The sequence below is a fragment of the Ambystoma mexicanum genome, chromosome 12 (assembly GCF_040938575.1).
Source record: "Ambystoma mexicanum isolate Mex_15411 chromosome 12, UKY_AmexF1_1, whole genome shotgun sequence".
Classification (NCBI taxonomy): domain Eukaryota; kingdom Metazoa; phylum Chordata; class Amphibia; order Caudata; family Ambystomatidae; genus Ambystoma; species Ambystoma mexicanum.
The window spans coordinates 353422180-353440300 of NC_090936.1; the positions used below are offsets into that span (position 1 = coordinate 353422180).

Below are 18121 nucleotides of genomic sequence, written 5' to 3' on the forward strand. Positions count from 1 at the left end.
TGAGCATAGCTAGCATGGATGGGAGCACCTCCTCCCCATACACCTTATAAAATTCTCTAGGAAGCCCGTCTGCCCCTGGAGCCTTGCTAGTAGGTAGCTGCCTTACAATCTCTTTCAATTCCTCTAAAGTGATCGGTGCATCCAGCTCCTCTCTCTCCTCCTCACTGACCTTAGGCAGGCCTATGTCCTCCAGTACTTCGTCTATCTCCTCCCGACTACTTCCCACCTCATCCTCATATAATGCCTTATAGTATTTTGCAAATGCCTTATTTACACCTTCTTGGGTGTCTACTGTCTCACCCTCTTCATCGATTATAGTCCGAATCGGGGACCTAGGGGTTTCGTTCTTGTACAACCACGCCAGAAGCCAGCCCGTTTTGTCCCCTCCTGCATGCTGCCTTTCTATGTACTTTTTGTAATTCAAGTTACAGAGCCTATCCCAGTATTCCACACACTGTTGTTGCAATTTGCTTACTGCCTCCGCATCAGCCCCGCCCCTTCCCAGTTCTCTTTCCAGCTCAGTCTCAACTCTGTGTAGGTCAGCTAAAACTCCCCCCAGTAATCCCTTAGACTTAGCAATGGCGATCCCACGCATCACCACCTTAAAGGCCTCCCATACAGTACCCGCTGACTTCACACTACCATTGTTCACCTCAAAATAAGCAACAATCTCATCTCTCATGTCCTCCCTGAAGGCTATGTCTTTGAGCGCCTCTGCCCGGAGCCGCCATGTAGGTATTCGTGCCCTAGGGGGGCAGTACTGCCACCCCAGGACCAGGGGCGAGTGATCCGAGAGGACTCTGGCTCTATAGTCTACATAAATACTCTCAGCCACCACATCTGAAGTGGCAAAGATATAATCAAGCCGTGTGTGCAGCTGGTGCGGGGCTGAATAATGCGAGTACTGCCTTTCATCAGGGTGCTTCACTCTCCACACATCCACTAGGCCAAAGTTCGTCAGCAGCGTCTGCAATACCTTGGCCGCTGGACTGGGCTTGGCCGTCTTATCATCCGACCTGTCTACTTTTGGGTTCAATACACAATTGAAATCCCCACCCCAGATCACCGCTCCCCCTACACTTGCACTTAGCTTGGTACACAACGTCCTGAAGTGTGCTACTGTGTTTTGGTTAGGGGCATATGTATTAACGATACATACTTCCCTGTTCTCTATCAACCCCCTCAATATAACCAACCTCCCCTCTGCATCCACAACCTTTACAGTCAACTTAAATGGGACATGTGGCGCCACGCAGACAAGTACCCCTCTTGCATAGGCAGAGTACGATGAACCCACCGTTATCCCTTTCCATTTCCTCCCCACCAATTCCACTTTCTCTCTCGTCAGATGTGTCTCTTGCAGCAAGGCGACGTCTATCTTCTGTCGCTTCAAATACAGCATAACCTTATTACGCTTCAGGTAACTGTTGAGCCCTCTAACATTCCACGTTAATATCTTAAGGTCTCCCATGGTACATCAATAGTATTCCCTCCCACTTCCGAACAGCCCTCCCCCACACTCCAAGTGGATAACTGATTCTAAGTCTACCTTCATGGCTCATATTTAAACTAAACCCCCCCAAACCCCACACCCAAACAACTGCCCAGCTCCATCCCTGGATCTCAGGCATCCCCGCGTTTGGTTCTATCTTGGAAACCCAAATTAAGAACCCAGCAGGGTGTCACCTAACTATCAGTGACCTAACTAAACTCTAAATCGGGATATAAAGATCGGCCCAGAGGGGCTCTCTCCACGTGCAACTGTTATAGTGCTACCGGATCATGTTTCCTGCCAGTTAGAGCGGGCGTGCCATCCAGTTACATCATCGACTATATTCAAGTCCCACAAAACAAGGTCCCACCAGATTCTCAGCTTTACTTATCTCGTCCTTCTCCATCTCCTTCTTGAACATCTGGCTCCTGGGGGCAGCATTGCGTGTCCAGCCACCCCATGGCCTCTTCCGGGGTCTCGAAGAACAGCATCTTACTCTTGTGGAAAACCTTTAGCCTGGCCGGGTAGAGCAACATATATTTGTGTCCAGCTTCCCGCAATCTTCTCTTGACCGATCCAAAGTTCATACGGCTCCGCTGTACATGAAGGGTGTAGTCCGGGTAGGCAGTAATGCTTGCAGCTCCTCGCTTTATTGTTCCTCCTTTACGAAAGTGTTCAAGAATTTTCTCTCGGTCTCGAGAATTGAGGATCTTGGCAATCAGTGGCCTGGGCTGATTTCCCGGCGGCGGCTTCCTTGTCAGGGCCCTGTGCGCTCTCTCCACCGCGAATCCCTGGGACAGGATTCCCCCAGTGATTTCTTGTAACAACATGGTTTCGATGAATTCCATAGGGTTGTGGCCCTCGGTCCCCTCCGGCAGTCCAACAATGTGAATGTTATTCCTCCGGGCACGCCCCTCCGCCTCCTCCGCTTTATTCTCCAAATTGCCCACCCGTTGCACCAGGGCGTGTAGCTCCCGTTTGTGTGTCGCACAGTCCGCAACGGTTGGACTCATCTCTCTTTCCAGAGTCTCCGTACGTTCCGCTAAGGTCCTTACATCCTGCCTAAGGAGATTCACATCTTCCTGTACTGCGCCCACTTGGAGTTCCATCGCCGTCTTCAGTTCTGTCACAGCCAACTGGAGTTTGGTTTCCCAGGCCGCTTTCAGGTCCGCGATCGCCTCAAGGACCTCCTGGTTTGTGCCCGCCGCGGCCATTCCCCCTGCTGAGGTCTTGTCCTTATTCCTGGCCCCATCCGGGCCAGTCGGTGTCCTGGTATATTCGTCAAGCGCGGACTGTTTGGCCTTCGCCCTCAGGGGCTTACTGGACATTTCTTCGGCTAGGGGCGGTATCCTATCCACATCGAGGTACTAAGGGAGGACCCACCACACCGGTGACCCCCACCTTCTTTTACAATACAGGCTGGGTATACCCTGCACCAAGCGACCTCCAGCGCCTTGTCACTTCCTGCCATGTACACTCCTGTAATGGGCCTCAGGGGCCTGGCACTGGAAGGAAAGTCCTTATAAAGAGACATAGGGCCTCATTACAAGTTTGGCGGTAGCCTTGCCGGTAAAACCGGCAGGCAGCGGATAAACTTGCAATATTTCCCGGTACCCACGAATGGGCATTTACCGGGTCCTTACGGCCCTGCTGTATATAGTAATTGCCCATTCGCGGGCACCGGAATGAAATGCTCCCCATTCCCATTTGAGCCCCATAGGGCTCAATGGGAATTAGGAGGTTGGATGCACCGGCACCATTCGTGAATGGTGCTGCTGCATCCAACATACTTTGCTCGCGGGTGCCGGTACGCCCACTAGGTCAGACCTGGCGGGCTGGAAGGCACCCCAGAGCACAACTCGTAATTTGTTGGTCCAGTAGCAACGGGCCGGTAGCTTACCGGCACCGTTACTACTGGACCGGTAAACTTATAATGAGGCCCATACCCTCAGGATTTGTAACATGCTAAAATGTGAAGAGAAAGCCTAAGGAAGGGAACTGTTACCCAAGAAAAGCAAAGATACCAAGGGGGGAGAGAAATCCTCTTGGATCCTGATTATTCTTTTTTAACTTGTGATATTGGTGCATGGAATCTGGGGAAGTTATTCTCTGGAACTCTGAACATTGCTCATTCAAACACTTTTCATTGGATTTGAACTTTTGCGTTGAACTTGAACATTTGAGCACTTTTGAAAAGCAATAGACCTAAAACACCTTAGAGTTTATTTGGAGTGTGAGGGCCAGAATAGGAGTACGGACACAGGACATACTTTTTGTTGGCCATCTCCTCCTCGATAAGGGATATTGAAGTATTTTCCAAATCCCACTTGTTTTAATAAATGTTTGTAGCAACAAACATGACTTCTCTGTGTCCACGTCTCATTCCTAGCTCCTCACAGTTGCTTCTCCTTTTCCGTACACAAATTTGTCTCTGAACTGATTTAGTTCTTCGAGCTCTATATTAATCAGGGATCGAAGCATGAATATTGTATTTGCCAAATCTCCAGCCTTATCGTGCGTTCCAAATCTCCTGCAGGAGCATCTCTCTTTAATGTGTCTAAAAAGGATTGTACTGAACTAAGACCATTGGCGATAGCCATGCCGGTAAATACTGGCACGGCTGCCGTCGGAATCATGAATTTACCAGCCCCCGGCAATGGGCAATTACTGGGGCATTCCAACCCGGCCAGACCAGGTAATTGCCCATTGCCGGGTGACGGTAATTGTTACTCCCCATTCCTATTTCAGTCCCATTGGACTCAATGGGAATAGGGAGGTTGGATGCACCGGCACCATTAATTAATGGTGCCGGTGCATTTGTCGAGTTCGGCGAGTGGGTGCCGTTGCGCTCACCAGGTCAGACCTGGTAGGTAGATAGGCACCTGCTCGCCAAACTCGTAGTTTGCCAGTCCGGTAACAACGGTACTGGCAAGCTTACCGGTACCGTTGTTACCAGAGCGGCAACCTTGTAATGAGGCCCAACGTCTGTACTATCAGGGCCTCAACAAAGTCACTATAAAGGACACGTATCCTTTACCTTTTATTTCCGACATTCTGGAAGCAGTACGTGAGCAACCATAGACTATCATCGCCTCAACAAGGTCACTATTAAGGACACGTATCCTTTACCACTTATTTCAGACATTCTGCAAGCAGCACGTGGAGCAACAATATTCACAACACTAGATCTCTGTGGTGCCTTTCACTGGATCTGCATATGATCAGGCAATGAGTGGAAAACCACGTTCAGAACCCTTTTGGACATTTTGAGTATAAGGTCATGCCCTTTGGACTCTCTAACATGCCTTCCATTTTCCAAAGCTTTATAAAAAAAATATTTTCTGACCTTTTAGAACATACAGTAATCGTTTATTTGGACGATATTCTGATCGATTCCACGAATCCCGCTGACCATGAAAACCATGTTAAGATTGTCCTTCAATGCCTACGTGCCCACAATCTACTAGTAAAGCTGGGAAAGTGTTCTTTCAATCAAAGAACAATTTCCCTACCTTGGGTACATCCTATCTGCAGACAGAATCGGATCCCCAGAAAGTGGCAGCTATTCTGGAAAGGTCTACCCTAAATACAGTCCGAGAAGTTCAATGATTTCTAAGAGTAGCTAAATTTTACAGAATGATTATATCAAATTACTCTAAAGGAATCACAGGCATAACTCACCTGCTGAAGAAAGGAAAGCACTTCAATTGGGACCAAAAGGCAGAAGAAGCTTTCCGAGACATTAAATTGGGCTTTTTGTCTGCTCCTATTTTGAGTCAACCTGACACCCGCAAACAGTTTATCTTTATCATTGAAACCGACGCATCCAATTAAGCTATTGATGCTGTTCTCAAGCAGCAGCAAGAAGATGGTATAGAACATCCAGTGGCCTACCTCTCCTGGACACTTACTAGCATTGAACAAAATTACACTGTTCTTGAAAAAGTATTGCTCGCCATAAAACAGGCTTGTCTGCAGTGGAGACATCTACTCCTCAGATCCTTCTTTCCGTTATTGGTACGTACGGATCACTATAACATACAAGTCTGCCAATGATTCAAATGCCAGAACAGCAGGCATGCAAAATGGGCATATTTCTTTTTACATTAATTTCACCTATCTTCCCAGGAACGAAAACATCACAGTAGATTTTCTATCACAGAAAACCCCAAACTACAAGAATCAGAAAACCATAGCTGAGAGGTCATTTCATAAAGCTCCCTTTAGTCGTATGAGCACAGATTGTTTACAAAAGGTGAAGGCAGAACTGTTGTCTGATGAGACGCAAGCCCCTCTCCAGCAGAACACTTTTACTGCTAACCAAGGGCTCCTTTTTCATGACTCAAAATTGTACATTCCCACTCAAGACCTTAGAATTGGCATATTACAAATGTGTCACAATACCACTGCCGCAGGACAAAAGGGCATAGAGGCAGCACATGAAAACATCTCCTGTCATTTCTGGTGGCTTACACTTTCTATCGATGTATGTGACTATGTCATGGCATGCAAAGTCTGTCCAAAATACCACACCACAAACCTCTTGGACAACTCTTACAAACTGCTGTACCCGACAGATCGTGGCAATGGATATCACCAGATTTTATAGTCAAACTTCCTCCCTCAAAGGGTTGTTCCACCAGAATGGTTACTGTGGACAGTTTGTCTAAAATTGAAAATGAAAATTTGTGTCCTTATCAAAAGTTCCGCCTGCCTTAGTCACAGCTAAACCTTTCCTACAGCAAATATTCTGACTTCATGGAGTACCTAACACCATTGTATCCAAAGAGTGGCCCTCGATTAATTTCCCGATTTTGGACTCAAGTCTCATCTTCCTGGCATTCATAGGGCTCTAAAATTTGGCTATCACCCGCATTTGAATGGTCAGACTGAAAGACGTAATAATTCACTCGAACAGTACTTACGTTGTTTCATCTCTGCCTCGCAAGACAACTGGCATGATCTCCTTCCCATGGCAGAGTTTGACTACAACAATACCCTACATACGTCCATACAGGTTAGCCCATTCCATTGCACCTACGGGTACCATTCTCAGGTTTTTCTGATGGCTACCCATCCTGAGACCTCTCATCTATCTGTCTATGAGCACATTACAGAGATTCAGAAAGGACACAAAAGGCCAAAACCGGTCTTAACGAGTCCCAGGCAATAGCCAAGCTAAACGCTGACTATAAACGTTCAACGAACCACCACTATCTCCTGATGATCTAGTCTGGTTATCGTCACGATATTTACAACACCATTTGGTGTCATCAAAGTTGTCACCAAAGTACTTTGGCCCGTGACGAATCATTGTGCGTGTCAATCCTGTCACCTTCAAACTTCAACTACCTACTTGCTGGAGTCGTCTATATCCTGTATTCCATGTTTCCCAATTGAAGCCCAATGTACTTGATAATTTTCCTGGTAGATCGCCTCCACCACTCACTCCGGCACGGACAGCAGGCGGACAAAAATATGAAGTATCCCAGATATCTGATCCTCAGTACCATTATGGCTGCCTTCAGTACTTTGTGGATTGGAAAGGCTAGTCTTTGGAATCCGCTGCGGATGTGCACACCCTGGCTGTGGTCTGCTGATTTCATCGTTTACTCCCTTGGAAACCGAGGCCCACGGCATCCAGAAAAGGGCATACTGTCATGAGGCCGAACTGGTCTCTATGGAAACGCTGGACACCACGGTCTCTGCATTCCATGTGCAATACACTCCAACATAGTTGGCCACCGTCAAATTTACACCGCCCTTACCAGGAAGGGGTATCGAGGTTGTACATGTCAATGACGCCATTCAAGATGGTGTCGCTTCAAGGAGCTTGGAGGGTAGAGCCATTTTAAGGATCAGGATTACTGTGGTCTTTGTGTTGCAATGCTCAGGTGAGCTTGCCTGACCTTATTCTTGTTCTTAGAGCCTTCCTATTCCTTCCGCTGTTCATCCTTCCCTGTGTTACCATGCATTCCCTGGTTACCCAGTCCTGCCTGAGAGTGCTTGCTCCTCCATCCAGGGTCCTTCTCCGCATTGTCTACCTTGAGTCCCTAGCTCCGGAATTCTACCGTCTATTGAACTCCCTGGCTTCTCTTTGCTTCCTTGAACTCAGGAGAGTTTTCCCCCTACAGGGTTTCTTTTCCTTGCAGTAACCGTGACACCTGTAAGTCTTCCCGTTGTACCGCACAGTGGGCAAGATGTGTGGCATATGATACTATCATCTAACGTCATCACCACACACACACTACGTCCATCACTGCAGGTATGTTGACGTGTGCGCTCTGACAAGTACTAATCTCTTTGCAGTTTAAAAGTGAGAGACCAGACATAACACAAGTACACTCCCCAGCATGTGCATATAGTCTTGCATGTTTAATTAATAATATTCAAAAAATAGTCCATGGCGCCCCTCTGCGAGAAGGAGCACGGCCCATTAACCTGTTCTTTGGGATGCTACCCACTAGAGAGTCCGCAGCCACACTTTAGCTCAGTGTACCTTTCACAGATGGTAAATATCCATTTGCATATAAGTCTTTGATAATTAATCAATAATATGTTTACATTATGAAAGTACATATTAATGGTAAAATTTGAAGTAGATATATTATGGTGAGGAGAAAAAAAGAATTGTCTCATTTTTTATCGCGAGTCTAAATAGAAAGTGAAACATAATATTCAGTAAATCTCCTGGACCAAGTAGTGGTAACAGTAATTCCGTTGGGCAGTATTCTGTCAGATTTACTGCCGGAATACCACCCAACTCGTAATGAACCCCATTGTACTCTTCCTTCAGATAAGCCTTCACAAATCCAGCCTTTCTCCACTTCACTGAATATCCTGTAATTGTCTCCAGGACATGTTTCTTCATTTCTGCGGTAAAGGCGAAACCGAAAGGCAAGGGGACAGTGGCATTATGAAAACTGAAAGAAGAGGATCATTGTAAGCTGTCCCTGAAATGGTCAGAGTAAAAATTGCAAGAATAACATTTAGTAACTATGCAGAACAAAAGATAGCATGAACTTGAAAGAATGGACGCAATTCAAGTTTCTATTTAGAATAGCTGTCGAAAGAGAACAACCTGCATTTTACATTGCAAGACTAGAAAGCCAACAATTCATGTAGGTTATGTTTTCATAATTATTATAATATTTGTGTAAATGTGTGCTTGACGCAAAACAATGTACATTTATCTTCAACTTGACGCAAAGACAGCACATATTGTTAATTGAATACAATGTATGGATACAATGTTTTGTTTGATTTAAATGTAGATAATAGTGTTACTTAGTTTGACACTGGGTACTGAAATATATTTGTTCTTTATTACATCTAAATAGTTACATCTTAAAAATGTGTGTATGACATGGTCACTATTTGCCAGTGGATGGGTTCTTCAAAACTGAAGCATCACCATCACAAACTGAACCGTTATCTCAATATTCTGGGATGCGCATGCAGCTACTCTTTGTCCATTTTGGTGCCAGTCATCAGGACCAACATTGCTGCAGTTCATCAATGAGCACATGTGCAGAGAAACGTTTTATTACGGATGAGTAACAAATAATGTTTTCTCAAAAATGGAAAGATGTGCTTCGAGAGAAAATGGATAATGGAACTGCATAAAATTATATTTTACTCCATAGAACTTTCACTTCCACAATTCAAGTACTGGGATTAAAATATCGAAAAAAGGAATCTGAAAGATTGCCTAGAATGTAATCGTCGACCGAAACATGATTAATATGACTTGGAGTGAATAATCTGTTCTTCCATTGATTATGTGTGACAAAAGTTGTAAAGGCTCTGTTGGATGTATTCAACAGTTTCCATTGCAAAAAGAAATATAACGACTTAGTAAATTCCTGACTATGAGTAGTTATTGAAAAGTGTAAATTGTTATCTTATTTTGCGAAAAGCGAGTAAACATTAATTATGTGAGTGCGCGCATCTTCCATGTTTTGCATTAGGTTACATGATGGCGTATTTGCAGACAACGGATGTTTGGCTACCTTGTGTTTAATTTTGCTCTCAGTGAAGCTCAATTAGACAAGACTGGGTAATGAGGATACACAAACTGTGTTAAACTCCATTAGTCATAAGAATGCAATGTTTTAACTAATACAACTTTGACTGCCTTGCAGAGGGCGCCTACCATTGAAGGATTATAAAGATCCACTTTTTAGTCATAAACACAAGTTCGACTTACTCATGGATAGTAATTGTGGTAGGAATTTCAGTCCAAAGTCTTGCATATCTCACAGGCACAACAGACTCTTGTGGATCACGGTCTACATGCATGTGCAGCATCAGACGACAAAAAGAAGCCCGTAGATCATATGGAAGGTTTTCATCAGACATGCACCGAAGGATCAAGTCTACCGAGAGCTGGTTGGAAATCTGGTTGATTGCTAAATACTGGCGGTCAAGGCACATCCTTGCAAACAAGTTTAACTGATACCTGAAAGTACATACAAATCAAGTTTATTGCCAAGTAAAACACATGTTTTTTGTTAATTTGAGTACAGTACCATTCAGGATGACTCTGCAACCACATCATTAAGAACAGCGAGGGAGATATTTGCATACAGAGAAATACTTTAGAGTTATCCCTGTATCATAAATGTAAACAAATAAATCTGAAACATTTACAATACTTTTAAAATGCTGACAAACAGTAATGATTATTGCTTGCTTGTCATACTTTTATAACCGCTCAGTTGAGAAATGATTTTGGTTATGAAGTAGTGATTTGCCCCACAAAATAATATATTTGTTTAGAACTGGCACATTTCAAAATCAACATATACCACGGTGCATCAGCTGCTATCGTTTAAAGCGTTTAATTGACACCTTATTAAGAATCGCATGGCTTCAAAATGTGCTATACAGCTAAAAGGGAAAAAAATATCACCAGTCTATTGCCCAGAACAGTCAAATGCATTAAGGTACCTCAGTTACCATTTGATTATGATTTGTCTAGCTCAACTCATGGTAGGTGTATGCTAGCTCACCCCATGTATACTACTCAATCTGAAAATTGATTTTCCTCATTATTACCAACAAATACATAGATAGATATATATATTTTTTTTACTTTCTTTATCATCACACTAGGCGTCGTACATTACATGCAGCAATATTAGACATATCGAGGGTGGGAGAAAAAAAGTGAACACAAATTACACACATAACCAAAATAGACGAATCCAGGAGGGACGGAATCTGACAAACACACGGGACCAATGCAATACGTGGCTGCACAGCCACAGGCTTTTAAAATTCAGAGTCAGAGTGATTGTGAGGCCGCAGGGGCACCCAGCGTGGATGATGTACCAGGAGTTATGCTTTAAGCAGGCCCCATTTATCCTTCGGGCGAGACTTAACAGGTTGCATAAGGGACCAATGATCCTCAATACTGTTGGCCCAGACAACAGAGCTCAGCCACTGATCCTTAGTGAGGACTCTCGCACTCATTCATTGCAACAGTATGCATCGTTTGGCAAGTAGGAGACATAGGCCCACAAACCTGCCCATCTGCTACAGTAGGGGCTAGAAAACACATAATAAACACTGCAAGGGGGAGTGGGTTATGGTCATGCATGTCATCTCAGACAGCAGCATACATATATCCCTCCGGAAGGGTACTAACAGGACAATTACAAATCATGTGGAAGTATTGAGCATCTGGGATGATATATCTAGGGCATTCATCCTGTTCCCTCTTGTGAGAATTTCTGTAGTCTAGCTGCCGTGTAGTGATAGCCGTGCAACACCTTCAATTGTATCAATTTAAATCTTAAATTACAGGCCACATTACATGTATGCATGCTCATGGCCGTGCAAATGTCATCTATGATGTCCCGTTGCATATCCCTTTCTCATCTGGAGCGAGCATTGGTGTGCCGTATCTCCATACGGTTTTGGACCATGCGGTACATGGACGACACCAGGCCTCTGTTCGCACCCGCTGTTAGAATATACCGCAGGACAGTATCTCCCTCAGGCTCAGGAACCCCCTACCCCCACTGTTTTCTGCATGCTCTATGCAAGCCTATGTACTCCAACCAAATGGTGACCTACTCTGTTGCAGCATAGGCATAACGATGGCAGGAACAAAGTTACCTTTGGAGTACCTTGAACCCAGCATGCTAAACCCATATCGGGCCCAGATATGATGAGAAGCAGCATCTGCCCGAGGCAGGTAGGGCACGCAATTCCAGTGGGGAAGGTGTCTGTGGTATGGAGCTGTCACTCCCAGCCATGTTCATATTCTGTGCCATGCTAGTGTCATAACGCTAGCCGGATCAAATGTGCAACCATCTGCAAAGTGTGAAGGGAAGATCAATGATCGCAGATCTTTATGTCCAGCGGAATACCTTTCTAGTTTAACATGAGGGGGGAGGCAGACACTCCAAGAACAAGGCAGCCGCAAACTGTGCCTCTGCTCCAATCCAGTACAAATGGAAATCAGGAGCTGCAACCCCCCCCCCTTTCATATGATTGGGTTAGCGTAGTCCATTTCAAACGCACCACCCCAGAGTGCCATACAAATTTGGTGACTTCGGCTTCTAACTCCTCAAAAAAACGACTGCCTAGGCCATAGCTGGATGTTAAGAAACAGATATAGCAGTTTAGGGAGGACAGCCATTTTTACCAGCGCAATCCTGCTCAGTATAGTCAGTGGTAATTGTGCCCAGGTCCTAGGTCCACTCGGGAGGTGTTCCAGCGTAGTTTTGTTCATATAACAGTGTGCCATGCCTGGCCACAACTATTCCCAAGTGACATGGGAAGTGGGTAAACCCTTTCAGATCAGTTGGCTCAGTAGTGATGTCTGTCAGGGGATTTGTTGCAATTTACCTTTAGTCCTGATAGCTCTCCGAAATCTAATATGTCTGCTATAATGGGCGCGAGATTTACATGGCGATTCCTAATGCACACTAGCGCATCATCGTTGTAGAGTGATATCATTTCCTTCTCCCCTGCCAGTCTAAGTCCTCTATGTACATGCTTGTCTCGTTTAAGGTCCACCAATGGTTTGATAGCGAATAGCAGGGTGGATAAAGGGCATCCGTGACGAGTGGCTCTAGCTAACGCTAATTTAGGTGATATTGCACCATTAGTACACACTCTGGCTATCAGTGTCACTTGTACTGGGCTGAATCTGCACTGCGTCAAAGTGGCATACCTAAACTTCCAGGAGACAGAGTCAAAGGCTTTCTGGATGTCTAGTGCAGCTACCACTGCTTGCGCCTTAGGGTCTAACTGTGCCACTATGTTGAAGAGCCTACACAAATGTAATGCCGTGGACCTCCCGGGAATGAACCCCGCTTGATAAAGGCGAATTATGTGCAGCATAACGGCAGCAGCCTAGTGGCCATAACTTTCACGAAGATCTTAACATATGTGTTAATTAATGAAAGGGGACTGTAGGAACCGCAGTGTTCTGCAGACGTATTGGGATTCAACAGGACTGTGCTTATAGCTTCTCTCATAGTATCAGGAAGCTCTTGTGCCTCAAGGGCCTCTGGCCACAGTGTGAGCAGGTGGGGCACCAGAAAGGATTTGAAGTGTTTGTAAAACTCAGCTGTTAGGCTGCCTGTACCCGGCACCATCCCAGTCAACAACCAATCGACTGTGTGTGTAATTTCGGCGAGGGAGATCGGCAGGTCTAGGTGGGCACTAGCATCTCTTGACAGTTGCACGATTGGTAGGCCCGCCAGAAACCTATCGATGTCTTCTGGAGAACGGTATCCTTATTGGAATACAGATTAGTGGAGAACCACGCAAACACTCAATCAAACTAACATGCCCGTTTCATCTATGATAAGTGGGATACACCCGCTGCCACCATACTGTCACACTGTGCGAGCTAGCAGTCAACCCGGTTTTTCTGCCTCCATGTAACGTCTGATGACAATCAAAGCATCTAGGCATGGTCCCTAAAGTTGTCAACTGCCTCATTCACTGCGCAAATGTGCCTGTGGGCGAAGTATCCACATGCCATTGCTCAAGCTCACGGAGGTCCTCCTCACTTTTCGTTATGTCATGCCGAATCACTAAGTACACCGGATTCAAAGGCCATGGCATTCCCCTGTATGTATACCTTAAAGGCTTCCCAAAGTGTTTGGATTGAATCATTAGAGTAGGATCTAAGAAGCATACAGGTCTCCGAAATCCCCCCAAGTAGTACATCTGAGACTAGACACATATCTATGCGGGACAAAGAGCAGTGGACTGAGGAGTAGAAGGAGTAACCCCGATCCCGCCCATGCATCATCCTCCAAGTGTCCACCATTCGTAGAGTTACCAAGCCCTCAATGATGACACGTGCCGCTGTCATGAGGGGCATCATGGTATGGGTGGATCCATTAACTTGAAGGTCAAGGATGGTGCTGAAGTCACCGCCCCCAGTGGATGGGTAACAAGGGGTAAAGGGCCAGTATGTTGCTATCAGTAAACAATTGGGTGTCATCGACACTGGGAGAATACACATTCAAGAGCAGTACCTCCATTCCAGCAATTGATCCATAGATTAACACATATTGCCCCAAGAGGTCCACCACAACTTTCTTGTTTTGGAATGGCAGTGATTTATGTACCAAAACCACCCTCCCCACCTCCCCCCAGATTGTGTGGAATATGTAGTACCACATCTTTTGTTACTCCAACTCCTGGCAAAGCCCTCGCAGCTTGCAGCAAGGGCATGTGTCCCTTGCAGATACAACAGCTTGGCCTGTGTTTCTCTACATGCAGAAGTAGCTTTCGTTTTTTGATTTGGTGTCCCAATCCTCTAATGCTCCAGCTAAAGCCGACTACCTCCCCCATGTCAAGCATGTCAAGGCATTCCCGCCAACCCGCTCCCAGTGTCTCCATGGGACCCATCACCCCACATATGTCAATAGTTTGTGTGCCAAGTGCTTTTTAATAAACCCCAATATCCCCTCTCCTCCCCTCACCCACTCCTCCCTCAAAACTGTGGCCATGGAGACCCTGCGAGAACAACCCCAACTTTCAACGCAACATTTCATAGGGAGGCTGGTGCTGGGCACAAAACCGGACCATCCGATGGGCTTAGCAAAATGGAAAGACAAGTATTCCCACGCTTCCTATTTTAACATATACCTACAGAGCACTGACCCTTCAACCGTGTTGTTTGCCATTCACAATAAACTCTAGCACAATCTAGGTTCGTAGATCAGTTCGACAAGTGAGTGGAGCGGACAAGTCTGACAGAGCAATCTGTCCTCAAAGCGGGCTGGTTCTAGCCCAGAAACTTCATAGCTTCTCCAGGCAGTGTAAAGAAGTAGGTCCTAGCATTCTGTTCCACCCACAGCTTGGCAGGGTACTGTAAGGAGGGCATGGTATCAGCAGTAAGAGAGACACAAGTGACCACAGTTCAAGGGTGTTTATTGAACCATAAGTGGGTCTGAAAAACGCCATCTAATCCTAAATCTAAAGATGGGAGCAAGCTACGACCATCAAATAATAATAACGCAGTCCTAGTGGTTGTTAGGGAGCATTCTCTTCTATGGCTAATTTCCCTTACCTATAGAGTTCTCCAGCAGCTTTGCCGGATTTGAGGGGTTTCTTTTTTCTCCTGCTAAGAGTGAGACCCTTTTTTCCCACTCTTAGGCAGATTGCTAGTGTGTGTTTTAGGCTATCTTGTGTGCTTAGGGTCTATGGGTTTTTTTCTCACCCTCATAGGAATCATCTTTTTCATGTGTGGTACACAGCACCCTCCGTGCCATACCAGAGGGGTGTCGTAGGGACCCCCAAACATAGACTCCTTACCCTGGGACTGACTACTGTCTCCCAGGGCATGTAAAGTCCCCATTGACTTTACTAGTCAAATCTTATGAACAAAACCAGTACAACCCATCTTACTATGGAGGAACTGGGAAGGCTTAATAGTTTTTCCCTAGTGTTCATTTTCGAGGGGGTACTGTACAGTCCCTCTCTCAAATGTTTCTGGCTGGTGGCAGTGGTTACTACCAAAAATATTCGACCGCAAATATGTTTCTATGGGATTTTCCCATTGTTCAAGGCTACCACTTTTACTGACAGCCTCTAACATACCGCTGGTTTATTTTAATATTAACTTTACTCCGGTAGGTTTTTATTGCCAGAACTTTGATTTAATTTCTTTCTCGTGTCTTTCTCGATAGTCCTTACCCAGGTCGGGATCCTTTGTTCGTCCTTTTGGCGGGCTTCTGCACAGAAGCCTTCCTTTCGGCGCCACTCTGTCTGGGGTAGACAGGATGTGTGGGAGGGGGAGTAGGCACCCTGGACAGGGTTGTCTACGCAACCCAAGTCGCACTCTGCCCTGATAGGCTGGGGAGTTCTCCCACCAGGAGAGCCACCCCACTGTGTGAGTGACAGCTAGGCTGTATGAATGGGGGTCTTGCTGCATAAAAGCAGGGTCCTGAGGACTGGAGGACAAGACGTCGCCACTGGAACTAAGAAGCTGAAGAGGAGAGAAGCCAAAGACATCTGCAACGACTGAACCACCGGTGAAGCCCTGCTGCACATCCTCACCACTTTTCTCCAACGACTCGAGAAGATCTTCCGTTGCAAGAGTCTTCTTCCCTTGAGTTGGTGGGGCCAACCAGTTTGCCAATCGCCTTCCCGGACCTGCCTTGGTCGAATCGCCAGTGCCAAGCACTAGGAGACCGGATAGCCAGGCACCCGTCCACCCGGACCACGATTTAAAGGAGCGTACCTTTTATTTTCGTTTGGCAGCACCGCGGCTGGTTTCATCCCTGAGCAGTGCAGTAACTCGAACCTTCCTCCACGACGAGAGCCTCTCTTCCTCTGCTGGATCTCCCGAACTGCAGGAACTGCCAGGAACTACCGCCACCGCAGGAGCCTCTTCTACATTTTAAGGTACATTGTTCCGCCAGCCTCCCTTGTCGTTGGGTACTGCTAAAGGTGTTTTAAATCCTTTACCTACCTATTGGGTTGGCCGCCCCTATCATTTAACATTGTCTTTCACCTTCTGCAACCACCTTTTCGAATCGTTTAACAAAGACTTGACTGAAGCTACTAAAACATTATGCTCCTAGGCACTTTGCCTTGTACCACTGACTCTGGCACAGGCCTATTGACTCTGGCTAAATTGGTTACAACTGCCTTCTCTAGATTCCTTCTCACCTAGAAATGTGTTGGCGCACCTAACTCTTATAACCACCTTTTCCTTCTCTCTTTTTAAACTTGTGAAGCGCCATTTTGCTCGGTTTTCACCTCAGTATTATACATGCTAAAGTACTGCCTTGCTTAACTTGTTCACAATCTTCTTGGGAAGTGTTGCTGGTGTGTTAAAGAGTATATTCCTGTATAACTTGGCCTTTCCTTCCCTTTTGAGAAATTGATAGAGTGCCATTTCTGCTTGGTTTTCACTGTGCCGTTTTGCTCAGTTTTCACTCTTGCTCAAACTTGTCGACAATTGAAATAGGGAGTTGTATATGCTTTTCTTGACTGATTTAACTTGCTTTTATAATAGTGATTTGTGTGTGAACATCAGAGTGTGTATTGTTATTTTACTTATACCGCGCCAAAGCCTGCAGGCATCCAGGCGCCGAGAGACATAAAAGAGGCAGGCTACCAATGAAAGATTATGCTAATTGAAAAGATATGTTTCCGAAACACGAGTAAGTCTCCAGTCTTACGCAGAATGGCTGGCAGAACATTCCAGGCCTTGGCACCTTGGATATGAAACGCTCTACTAAGCCCGCGGGATCGTTTCACTCGATGTTGGACTAGTAAGAAGTCTTCCTCTGATCTGAGTCTTCTTTTTGGCTGGTAGATACTAACGACGTCTTTCAGATAAATTGTGCAGTCCCAAAAACGCATTTATGGCAAATAGTAGCTTGAACTGAATTCGGGCTTCTACAAGGAGCCGGTGTAGTTTTTTCCTGGCAAAGGTAATCGGCTCTGAACATTTCATCTGAAAGATGATGCGGATAGCTTTATTTTGGATTTTTTGTAGTTCATGGATGTCAGCTTTACTTGCCCCACCTGGTTGTTCTGTGTGTAAAATAAATATATATATTCTTTTTGACAGAAAGCTTTGGTCAGTGTTCCCTTGTTCCATAAGTACTGCTCATATCCCTCTTGAGATAAGTCTGACTGCTCAGCCACAGCTACCAAATAAATCTTTGTTTTGCAGACTGATACCAAAGGGGATTTATTGCTCATACCTGTAGTCATAATCCTCTGTAGTGCTCCCTAAGGAAACTGCACAGGATTCTGCCTAACACTGGTGTACAACGGTGAGGATAAAAGTATTGGGTTTACATTTTAGAGTGCTGCTAGTCCCTTGGTTCAATTAACCACAAGGCCTAACAATCACTAAAAGTTAATTTTAAAGAAAGTAAAAGATGGAAAGTTATAGCCAGGATGTCAGTCTAGAAAAATGGATACCTCTCATGATGGACGGCAAACGCATTTTGGTGGCCGAAGGCCAACCGTCTCATGTACGAAACCATAGAAATACAGGTTTCCGAGCTTTACGAATGAACGGCCATTTTGATGTAACAAGGATCACCATTTTATTTTCTAACAATTGCTCATTGCTTTCTGTTCACATTGCTTAGCAGCACATTTTTCTGCTTACATTGCTCGACTGTT

The 18121-nt window shown here is 45.5% G+C and overlaps 1 protein-coding gene across 9 annotated transcripts in view; it reads right to left on the minus strand.

Moving 5' to 3' along the window:
• The window catches only part of ITPR2 (inositol 1,4,5-trisphosphate receptor type 2), a 4412221-nt gene that overhangs the window by 2336940 nt on the left and 2057160 nt on the right, over window positions 1-18121 (minus strand). For all 9 annotated transcript variants that reach the window (XM_069628470.1, XM_069628469.1, XM_069628465.1 and 6 more), the window contains one exon: window positions 9702-9953. In XM_069628470.1, the coding sequence (XP_069484571.1) occupies window positions 9702-9953 (252 nt within the window). The remainder of the gene's footprint in view (window positions 1-9701; window positions 9954-18121) is intronic.